General features: G+C 36.8%; 1 protein-coding gene across 1 annotated transcript; it reads left to right on the top strand.

Annotated features, from left to right (window-relative positions):
* The first annotated feature begins 8488 nt into the window (after positions 1–8488).
* LOC113558454 (ecdysone-induced protein 74EF-like) lies at positions 8489–10968 on the top strand. Its single transcript, XM_026963910.1, has 2 exons — positions 8489–8570; positions 9152–10968. The coding sequence occupies exon 2, from the start codon at positions 9159–9161 to the stop codon at positions 9792–9794; it is 636 nt and encodes a 211-aa protein (XP_026819711.1). The 5' UTR covers positions 8489–8570; positions 9152–9158; the 3' UTR covers positions 9795–10968.
* The last annotated feature ends 2209 nt before the right edge of the window (positions 10969–13177 follow it).

The following is a 13177-nucleotide window of genomic DNA, read 5'->3' as shown; positions in this document are numbered from 1 at the left end:
CACGTTCAAAAACAATTTTTCAAAAACACATTTATTTGTCGTTAGTGAATTTATACCGCAATTGTGTTATCAACATATTTTATTATATATATATATATATATATATATATATACACATAAATATTATGACTATCAAATAAAATGTACATAAATGGATCGATCATTTTGCACATCAATCAATAATTATAAACGCGAACTTATAAGTTAATCGAAACGAAAGGATATTATATCGGCTAAAACAATTTCCTGATGGTTTTCTATATTTCTATATTTTTTTTTTATTATAATTGGACCATGAGGTACCTAAAGGGCATAAATGATATAATAAAAACATAAAAGGCATTATTGATGGTGGATTATTAAATTTAAAATGATGACGTAATATTAAAAGATGATAATTATAAACAATAATAATAGATTAACGGAAAACAACGACGAAAGTTGAAGTGAATCCAACGTTTTTCCCGCAATTAAACGCGCGTTGAATGAATTGTGCGAACCCGTCGGTTCGTTAATGCAGATAATAATATTAACACCTCGCTAACATTATGCAATGACTGTGGTACAACACGTCCACACCGGCTTGCCTCATATTTATAATGCAATATAAGCACACTGCACCGGACGAAAAAAAATATCAATAATAAACAATACTATGCGTCATTGCATAATATGAAATATACTCATTGCAGCATAATAGCATTTTTGAAAAACATATTTTTACAATATTATTTTTAATCGTTGTTGTTTTGTTTAAAGTTTTGATGTGTAAAGTGGAGTAATAAAAACTCTTATGACTAGCAACTAACTACTGACAATTGACTATTAAATAACTTAAACCGATTGACTATACAAACTTACAGCTTGATACTTAGATATACTACCAGCTAGCCTAACGATTCGCTCAATATTTAGTTATAAGTACATAATAAATTTTATAAGAATATACTACTAATATTATATTCTAAAAATTACATTTTTTAATCGCTTCTAAGCTGTGTATAAAACAAAAAAAATTACAAAAACGTCAATAATATTTAACTTTAAAAGAATCTCTTTACATAATATAATAAATTTATATATTATATAATACGGATTGTATAGTAATACAGTAGGCACTTGGTATAAATAATTATCATAAATGGCCAATAGTCGTCAGCGGGATTGAGAGACTTGTTTGTACTTCATTTTTGGTTTGTGACCATCTGATGATCGGCTTTCGTACTATATATTATTATACATTTATACTATTATAATAGCTGTAACGCGCAGCTATTTCACGCGCGTTCACCCGTCCGCGCGCTTATTTCTCACTTTAATATTAATAATAATATAAACCGTTTAATGAAATGTTACGCGAAATGAGTTCAAGCCGCCAGAGACTGTCTGTCGATAGTAATATAATGTCTATAGTATACTGCAGTTATTATGATAAATAATTATTGTTCGAAAACGTTTCGGCGGAGATCTTTGCATATTAATAATAATATATATATAACGTCATGGAATTATTAAAATATTATAATATTATGTAGTAGTAAGTAGCCGATTTATAAATAATATTACACACACAACTCACAGGTATATACCTAAAGGGTTGAGCGGCGATGAATTATTATCGTATATCATTATTCGGCGGGTCTGAGCTTACGAATTTGATTTTTTTATTTTAATTTTTCTCACATCCGAAATTTATTACACGCGCGTTCCGACATAAACGTTATAATAGCCTACAGTCGACCGGCCCGCGTTATAAAAATAAAAATAATAATATTATTATATATATATATATTACGGGCGTAATGAGTCCGAACCTGTTTAATTATCGATTTCGGCATTATAATAACGTTATATGGCGGCGGTGTTCGCCTATAATATATAATATTATTATAGTGACAGCCCGTTTGGGCGACGTGATGATGAACGCTGCAGCCTCCGCCGCCGCTGCAGTTGTGCCGACGAGAACGACTACCGACTGGATAGACACCGCGAGCTTCTGTTATGCCTACGTTTTTTCAAACCCAATCGACCGAAATCGTATGAGTAATAATAATAATAACAATAATATTATACTGACTCGGGACGTGCCAACGTAGTATTATTATTATTAAACATGCCGCGATCGTATATAATAATATACCAGGTCGAATATTATAATACACGTCTGTGTGGTGTATATTAAAATAATAGTTAATATGCATATAATATGTACCTATGCTACATATAATATCGTGTTAATATCGAATTATTGGCTCGTCGCCGTTTAGTCGGTTCCGATGTAAATTCAAACACACCGCTCGGGAACACCATAATATAGAATATCATCCCGTCGCCCAGTGTATACACCGTGTCGGTTCTTACAGATATTAATATTTCTATAATAATAATAATAATAATATGTGGACCGAAAATCGTTTTCGGACGTGCCACGCCAAATCCAATTCCACAATTTTAATACCATACCCGGATGCCAGCATGTATACGTATATCTAATGTGCGTATTATACATGAATACATGATATAGGTAGGTACATATTATAATATGTCTTTTCACGAGTGTACGTGTCATTAAATTATATTATTGCAATCGACTAGTCCGCGATCGCGCCTTAATAGTTTGTTGTGGGATAGCCGGTGTGTACCTACCTGCAGTCAATCGTGAATATTATTATATATGATTGCGAATAATGATATATTATCATAATATCGCGATGAGATCATCTTTGAAAAACGTTATTAGATATTCCCACAATCGAGTTTCACCTAACTCCGCTATCGTTGTATATATATACGTGACCTAATAAGCTATATAATTTGGCGTTTATAACTCGGCATATATAAGTGGATCTTCCCTGCTACGCGCGGATTGCGATATATATTAAAATAGCATAAAAACGATTGGACGAGTTTTGCAGCAGTTATTAAAAATCTTACGCAACCTTCGATATTATATATAAGCACGGTCACGGTGCAAAGTTCAAAACACAAACCTGCAGGTTTTCACCTAATCAGTCGTGGTCCATTGGCGATGCAGTGGTTCGCCATATCAACGAATATTATCGGTCACTGAAAATACACCGATTATTGTAACGTCATTACGCTGATGATCAACGAAACGCATATTATCAAACAGTTGGCATCACATCAACGATTTTAAACATTCCCAAACGTCTTAGGAAAACCAAAGTCCCAATTTAAAATGTTTTTGATGTCGCTATAGCACTATAATACAATATTCCGTACCGTAGGAATACATTTCAGACGACACTTTTATCGTAGGCAATTAGTGAATTTCTACACGCAACGAAATGTTTGAGCTTCTCTATCGGATTCCAGTGTCACGCAAGCTGCAGTTGACATATGTGCCGAATTGGTTACTGAAGCTTGTGCTGACGTTGCTGTCTGTGATGGTGCGCTCGAAAGATTAGAGCGGGATTTAAACGAAATAAACTATAAAATCACCGCATCATATGCCAACTTTTAGAATAAAAAAAGAATACCATCTGCAGTAATTTAAGTATTAGATACAATTATTAATACTAAGCAATTTTTTAAAGCTATTTCCGTTTTCTATACGTAATATTGGGTTTTTATTTTTAACAAAATGTTTAAAATTATTAAAATGTTTCAAAAAATTTATAAATTGTACAGTTGTACACACTTGATGAAATTTATTTACTACTTACAGGTAGTATTTGGCGTTAAAATACAAACATTATTTTTTTAACACTTTTCACACTACAGCTATCGCGCCAAACTGAATAAGAAAAAAAAATCAAAACAATGTTTTATTTAATATCTGGTGCTATTTTCGTAACGTTACGAAACGTAAAATATTGTGAAAGCTTAAAAATTATACATAACTATAATAATTATTATTATAGTTAGAATATTTATTTTTGTAAAATAATAGCAATATAGGAAATACAAACTAAGATTAATATTATTTTGCTGATTGTTAAAATTTACTTATAATATTTTGAGGTTTAGGATTGTTGGCAAATATTTTATCTTTAAGTACTGAATTGAAAAATTGGTATTAAGGTGTGCAATAAAAATGATGGTATTTTTTCGAACTTTTTTGGCTATTGCTTGTTAACTTATCGATTATAATAATTGTATATGCAAGAAGGCCAAGCTGACAAGACATGGAATGTACCGGTGTCATAATTTCATCGATTCAACTTGAGCACTAATATTTTTAATTATGATATATCAATTCGTTCACAAAGATTAACAACTTAAGTTACTGTTTTTCATGTCGGAAAAATTGCCAGCTAATCGAACCAAGAGAGCTTAGAGAAAATGTGAACTTTTTGAACAAGCTAAGATTACAAATCTTAATTTCGCTTAATTTTATCTTTCGATTTTAATGTTTATTGGATCCGGTACCTGATAACATTAATATGTTATTTTGTAGATTAGTAATACAGGTATATTATATGTTCAAAATTCAACTATTAAACAATAGTCATGTATCATGCATAGCATGATTATAATTATTACATTTTGGTAAATTTATGTCAAATTGTATGTAGGTATACCCGCATCAAAAACTAAATCCTTCGTTTGGTATTTGATCATAAAATTATCGACATTTTATTATTCCATATTATGGGCTATGGCGGGTATCTATTAAATACGAATATAATATTGTTTTGTGTTTAATAATCAAGTCAAAATATTGTGTACATTTATGTTTTAATGAATTTATACAGATAAGACCAGGAAGATTTCGTGTAAAAATGTGTATCTATAGGTTATTTCAAAACTGTTCGTACACTATTGCGGAATCGATGGGTCTCCAGCCGGTCACCGGGCGTCGGATCCGATTTGACTGCGTGCGGGACCGCCGTCGGACCTATATCATAATAATTAAAAGCCGATAAATCGCGGTCGGCCGCCGCGATCTTTGCCGTCGCAGCACGAGGACCGCGATCGATAACGAAAAGAAACGCATTATTCATATTAATATATTGTATTATAATGTATGGTACCCGTAATACTGTCCGCCGCCGTCATGTTATTGCTCACTTTTTACCCGTACAATACGTACACCTATACGGTCGAGATGTAGAGAGATAATAATAATTTGTATAAAAAAAAAACACATTATTATTATTATTACCGTTGTAATTTACGTGTGCGGCGGCGAACATGAAAAGATATTATTTTATTATAAAAAATATGTATATATATATATATATATATATATATATATGTGCATGTACATAATATAAAATAATAAAAAGAGACCGCGAGCACGGAGAGAGGGAGAGTGAGGAATTCAATACGGCCGTTTAATTCCGATTTGTTCTAATACAGTATTAATGACCTATCGATAGGTCGTTTGCCCTGTAATTTTCGTACCGACACGATAATACCGCTCGGCGTGCGCGCGCATAGACACGTTGCTATATGTGTTATATACGTACAGGTAGGTGTAGATGTATACCTACCTATGTGCGTTATAAATTACGGTCGCGCGGACTCTCGCGTTGCGTTCGTGCCACGAGCGACGTCTATCATCGTTGTCATAGGCGTAACTTGTGTGGGGTGTGTGTGCGATGTGCGTACATGATGGAGGAGGGAGGGAAGCTGGAGCCCACTCGGATTTTCACGTTATCTTCATTTTTGCCAAACGATTTCGAAAAATGCTCATCGTGTTATAAGTAAAACAAAACATGTTTATGACAGTGACCAGTGTGTATACAATATAATATAGTATGGTTATTGACAATATAATATATAATCGATTTAAATATTTGGAAAACAAGTATACAGAATGAAAACGTCCAAGCAGAAAACATAATCTATGATATAAATAATATCGTGGATTTTTAATTATCATAGATAATAAACATGTTACCCAGTGGCTATATCAACACTTTAATACGATCGAAGTCTGGTTTGGCGGATGACAGAAATGATATTATAATAAGTAAATTATTACGTCTAAATGGTCTTGGACCTTTCTAGCGTGGGTTATGTTTTCGGGGAGATCCCGTTTGGACCATATTTTTACACGTTGTTGCAAAGTATATGAACCTGTTCGGACCAATAATTTATAAACAGTATTTCCCTTTTCATTTTCCACATACCTAAGTGTCAGAATTGACAAACAGTATTTCCAAAGCTGGTGTATTAGTAATACAGTATTACATCGACTAAGTAGAAACTTAAAGATCGGCTCAATATACTATGACATTGATTTTCTTATAGTAAATATGTATATATTATATATAATATATTAATCCTTAAAATTGTTTTTCGGAGTTCTATATAATTTAATGTTATGACACTTAAAGATTTTGGTCCACAGTGGATAGGCGGACCCATTGTCATAATATGGCGCGTTAATGAGATCTATTGGCATGATTATTCTCATTACAATTAAAAAAAAAAAAACCCCGAAATAATTGGGTAAAAAAGTTTTTTTTAACGTTGTCAAAGCAAAAAAGTCAAGAAGACTCCAACAGTGTAGTATATTTCATTCAAATGTCGTTGTTATATTTTAAAAACATACGCATCATCGTTCAGTAGACAGACTGCGGTGTCGAGAACATATTTTATATTCAGTCTCGTATTTCAGTATTTCACCCATCTTCAGTCTTATTTTTAGACCGACAAATAAGACGAGATTTATTTTCAGTGTAGGTACAAATAGAAACGTATTGTGCGCGGAACGCCGACGTCAAAAGGATATTGCGGTAATTTACTTTTCTCTACGACATTTTTGCTTCATCAACAAAGAATTGTCGACGATTTTAATAGCAATTCAATAATAAAACGCAATTCACATTCGTAAAAACGTTTAAATTACGAATAATAATTATACAACGATGATGACGAATAACGCCGTAAAATCTGAAATCATCACGTCTTATTCGCGGGCAACCAACATCGTAATCGGACTTTTCGTATTAGGGCACGCCAATTTTTTTTAAATTTTTATAGTGTGATATATATATATTATTGCCATTAGAAACTGTACAATAATATAATATATAAGCGGGGACCACCGGCTGCAGCAGAGACGATGGCCGGTGAGTGGGCGAATGGGTGGGAAGAGGGGCGGTAAAAAGCGGTTTGATGACCGTCGTACGTGACGACCCTGAGACGCGCCACACACACACACATATATACATAATACGCATACACATGTACCATTATACATTATATTGGTGTTTTTGTATATATATATATATATATATATATACATATGTATATGTATACGCATTAGCGCGGTATGTGTAATACGGTTACCGGAAGTGCGAAGCCTCCCCCGCCGCGCTCGACCGGCCCGTCGAAATGCCACACCCACAGCCACGGCTCTCACGTCGCCGTCGTCGTCGTCCGTCTACGTCGCATACATAATTAGGCCACCCTGAGCGCAGCACCGACACCTCGTCGGAAACGCTCATACGTCACCCGAGAGTGCGGTAACCGTGGTATATAAATATATATTATATTAATGTTGTATACGCATATATACGACTTACTTGCTTACATACATGTATAATATATGCGGTTATGGGCGGCCATTATTTTTTAACCACTCTTCGTCTACAGTCTCGTCGAGTGTCGGTTGCACGGCGGGAGGGGTAGGGTGGTCGTCGAGCCACTTATCAAAGTCTCGTTCGGGTCGGTATTTTTTTTCGCGCCGTGATAAATACACACCGCGGGTATCCTATCCTCTATTACCTATATAAATATAATATCTACACACACAATAATATCACTATAATAATAACAATGCGTGTGTGTACATATTATTACTATATATTATGTACCTACGTATAATAGTCATATAATACGTACACATATGACGGCCGTTCGTTCGAGACCTCACCGAAACAAATCGATATCCATTACGCGCGGACTCTTCGCATCTTCCCCGTGGTGACAACTACAAATAAGCGGGACAGGTAGTCGTCGGGCGAGCATAATATTATAATATATACGTGCATTACATAATATTGTTATGTGCGCGGTAAATACACACACACACACACACACACACACATATGTATATATGTATATATTAAGTAGGTACATACACCGCTAGACACCCGGCCGTTGTCAGGACATCCCGCGCGTATAATTTATTGCGGTATGTGGTATACCGGTATTTACCTATATATATCGCGGCCCACACGTCCGACATGTCATGGACACGTCGAGTCTCGGCGACTGTGGCAATGGTTTATATACAGTGATGACGATAATGATAATTATTATATGTCATATTATTTATTCGCTCGGTCGTCCGCCCGCCACCGCTCTTACACAACGTTTAAACTAGGACTGATGGTGATGTCCGGTATTGCAGTGACTTGGTAAATACCGCAATATTAACCGAAAATATCGGGTCTCAATGAGCTGACTAAGTTGTGTGATCGATAATAGCAAACTTTTATCAATATCATACTGTACCATCAAATTATAGTCTATATAATATACAATGTTATTTATTAATTTCTCATTTTACAGATAACCAAGTTGAAAATCGACAGCAATCCATTTGCCAAAGGTTTCCGGGATTCGTCGAGGCTGACCGAATTCGAAAGGTAAATCGATCACTAATAAACGTAATATATTATTTACCTGGATAGACAACAGTTGTGAAGGGCCGTAATCGTAACGTGATGCCCCGCAAGTACATAATGTATAGGAATGAATTATTTTTCTTTGCAAAAATAGACATTGCAACTCGCGTTCCCCTGCGAATCAATATAATAATATAAATCGGAATTTAATAACGTTGCGGCTCAGCATTATTCAAATGAGTACGATGCACACACGAAATATACGTACCTCAGTCAGTCTCACAATCACTTCCTGACAGACTTAGATACGTAGTCGGCATTACTCGACTGACAAATTTTGTGATATTCCACAAAATTATTTTTGTTTTGAAAATACTTCTAAGAACAGTCTATGATTTGCATCCACGCGGGTTTAATACACAATATACACATATTATAGACTTTGAATGCCCTTTTTTTCTCACTCGTCATGAACACGGTATAATTAAAGGGACGTCGAGTTCTAAATCTAAACGCCGTTAGCCCACCGCCAACAGGCAACCACCCACTAGCCGCACCAAATGGCTGTTATTACCGACTTACACGCGGGTCGACTGTTGCAGGGAAACGATGGAGTCGATGTTGAGCGAGCACCATATGCTCAGGACGCCGTTGTTGGACCCGGGCGGCGGTCTCAGTCAGCTGACCGCCGAAGAACGGGCTGTGCTGGCAGCCAGGTCACAGCTGTTCCTGCGGGCGGCAGCGGCCGCGGCCGCAGTGAGCGGCCCGTACGGCCCGTTATGCGGCATATACAACGCGGCCGCGGCGGCCGGCGGCCAACACCTGTGGAACCAGTGGGCGTCCATGCAGGGCCCGGCCGGTCTCTACCAACAGTTGGCCGCGGCCGGCGGCGGCGGTCCCACGGCCATGGCGGCGGCTGCGGCCGCTGCAGCCGCCGCCGCTCATCATCAGCAGCAGCAGCAGCAGCAGCACCACCACCATCAGCAGCAGCAGCAGCAACAACAACAACAACAACAGCACCACCATCACCAACAACAACAACAACACCACCAGAGTTTGTACCAACAACACCAAGCGGCGGCAGCGGCCGCTAACGGATTCAGGTTTTCGCCGTACTTGGTGACACCGCCACAACTGTCAGCGGTGCCGGCCGCGGTCCGGTCGCCGTCGCCGTCCTCGCCGGACACGGCCTGTTCGTCAGACCGTTCGCCTCTCGGTGGCGGCCACCGGACGACGCCGCACTAGTAACACCGGAAGCATCCTTCCCGCGTGCATGTGCGCTGTAGACCGGAAACGATTCGTGTATTATATTTTTGTTTACATTTATACGATAATAATACTATATTGTATCTGTAAAAATGGCAAACGGTAAAAAAAAAGAAGTCCGAGTAAAAAAATTGTTTAAAATAAATAGATACTTAAACTAAATGATTTTATTCGTCAAATTATTTTTTGATTTATATTCATATGGATTTCCTTCGTTTGGCCATCGGATTTTTATCGTTGTTTATTCATATATATTTTTCCTAATATCCCGTAAGACTTCGGACCTCCGAGTCGGGTTTGCAATGTGTATAAAACAATATATATATATATATATTATTATCGTGTACAGCGTTTTTCGTCTGTTAGTTTTCGCGATGACGGTCGACGGCCGTCGTCCCGGATTTCCGGTATTCTACGGCCGAAACACTGGCCGGAAACGGGTCGAGTGTAGTCAATCGATGATCGCCGATGATAGATTGTACGACCGATGCCTTTTCACCGTTTTGTATATATATATATGTGTATGGGATTATGCCATACCGGTGCTGATGACGGAAAACGTTCAAAGTTTCTTTTTTTCTTTTTCCATTTTTAATTTCCTTTTTAACGTTATCATTATTACTATTATGTATATTATGTACATCACCATGTCGATGATGGTCGATTTACCGCAAGTGTGACTCGATATGTCGTTGTATTATTCGTTTTATTATTATAATTATAATTATTATTATTATTATTATTATTACGTATTTTCGAATGTCCGACGCCGCCGTCGGTCTTTTAAACGATATTTAACATACCGTGATGATGTCGTGCTTGAGATAATAATATATTAATATTATTGTCGTACGTGTCGAATCGTTCAACAACAATATTATTACCTACCTATATATTATACATTATTATTATTATTATTATTATTATTATTGAATATTATTATGTTATTATCATCATTATAAATACTATTGTGTTTTACTCGCACCAGCGTTTCGCGTATCCACTGCCAGAACATTGAAATACTATATGTGCTTGTGTCTGTCTATACCTATTATTATGTAAGTACGTCATATTATATAACGAAAAAACTACAATAATATTATCTGTATAATCCGTAATATATATTTTATGTAATAATATGTTTACAAATAAAGCGACGCAATTATTGTATTAATGATTAAACTATGTATTGTGCACTTGCCATCATGTACGGTGTATTATAATGAAAAAATAATTTCACCTCGTGGCTAAGTATTTTATTATTGTTCATAGTTTTGTACTACGGCGTATGAACGTCGTGCGCAAGCCGTTTTTTTCTTTTCCGTCGTTCTCGGGCGGTAGCGGTTTGTAACAATTCCCGTCACCAGACCCTATAGTGCTCTGCGTGGTCCGGTCTTAATCAGTCCGGTCCTAACATACAAAAACTATTGAATCGTCGGTTTGGTCGGTCCTGTTCAATATTTTGTAGGAGTGATTCAGTCCAGTCCTCAGATAAAATGCATTGTTTTCAGTCCGGTTCGGTTTCAAAAAAAAAAAAAAAAAATGAAAATAGTTCAGTGCGGTCCGGTTCGGTCCCTATCACGGTTCTTAAAATCTAAATAAGTCATTGTTACGTAATACCATTGATTATGAATAGTATAGATAGCTCACTTCAAAACAAAATCCGTCCGCTGTGTGTAATACAAGACGCATCATTGTCCGGTCGGGACTAATATTGACTGAACCTTACGGTCCGGTCCGTAAACTGTCCGAAATGTTTTAAGATCGAACCGGCAGTCCGGTCCCGGTCTACTCTATATGAATAAATTTAATAACTGGTCCGGTCCGGTCTATAAATAATACGCAGCCATGGGTTCGGTTCGAATTCGGTTTTTCGTTTAACTTTTAAGTGTGGTCTGGTCCTAGTTCGGTCCTTTCTTCAAATCTCAAGTCCGGTCCGGTCTTTAAGATAACGGACCGTGCATAGCAACTACCGGGCAGACCTCCGATAACGAACCTACAGATTTCTCGACTAACTACTATACCCGGCGAAGAAACGTTTTCCCCTTGCTAGTGTTTTCTTACTGTTTTTGTAAATTGTGTTTCTGTGACGAACACAATGGATATAGTAGTGTGGATTGAAAGTAAAACCGAATTATATTTTCCGAAATTAAAAAAATACCAGAAATGCTGGATAATCTTCGAAAGCCACCCGACGTTCTATATTAAAATAACCGGTACGCGCAGATTGTTAAAATCGTGTCGAACAAATTCACGAGTGTGATTAAAGCTTAAAGTTAATTAAATATTGTTTTGGTTTAATCACATCGTAGACAATAATTTCAAATAAATAAAACATAATATCATATTATTAACTCTAGATTTTATAATTTGGCACACAAATTGTTTCAAATAGAGATGAAGAACAAAAAAAAAAAAAAAAAAAAAATATTAAACTTTTTCTATACCGAGTAGTGTCAGTAGGCACCTATATGTTTTCCGCGGATCCAGCTCATGCCTTTTACAGTCGAATATAATATTATTTTGTGTAAAAATAATAATACTCAGCGTCACATGGACGTTGACTCAACTCGACCAACTCGAGTAAATCGTCATCGTCGACTTTACCGCTTTTGGTTTTACACGTCATGTGGCACTGATCGCAGTATAACCCATTAGATAGGTATTGTTCGTTTCGATTTTATTGTTATTCGATCGTGCGTCATCCGCGGCGAGACGGACGCGCGGAGAGACGGTGACAGCGGCGCAGTCGCAGCGAGTGTACGAGGGAAAGAGGAGAAAAATCAAATTACCGTTGGCCGCCGTTGACCATTCGCATCGGAGATTTTGCGCGTTATATACCCCTGCGGATATATATATATATATATATAGGGAACGACTGTATAATAGAATCGGACCGCATCGGCGTGCGTGTATCGGATAGATACAATTCAATTTGTGTCGGTCGGCAAACGATATTACCAATCTCATCAATAAATGCCGCCCGGCGTAATATATATATATATATAAATACGTGTGGCGTTACGGGTCACCACGGTAAACGAAACGTTACTGCTGCTGCAGCGGTCAGACTTGTATACGTCGTGTCTGTGTGTGTGTGTGTGTGATCGAAGAAGATTGATAAATCATGACATAGCACGATACCGAACCTGCAGTGGCTCCAAACCGACATATTATGATGGTTTTAGCGAAACGTCCGCTTAGTCGTACGACAAACAACATGGAAATCAACCAAACGACTTCGAATCGCCATCTAACGAACGATAGATAACATTAAGGGGCCGCTACACCAGCATTAGTTATCTCTGTCTATCTCCCGTATAATATAGGAACAAAGATACTCCGTATTTTCACGATTACGA

Source organism: Rhopalosiphum maidis, chromosome 3 (genome assembly GCF_003676215.2).
Source record: "Rhopalosiphum maidis isolate BTI-1 chromosome 3, ASM367621v3, whole genome shotgun sequence".
Lineage (NCBI taxonomy): Eukaryota > Metazoa > Arthropoda > Insecta > Hemiptera > Aphididae > Rhopalosiphum > Rhopalosiphum maidis.
This window is presented reverse-complemented; position numbering and strand designations above follow the sequence as displayed.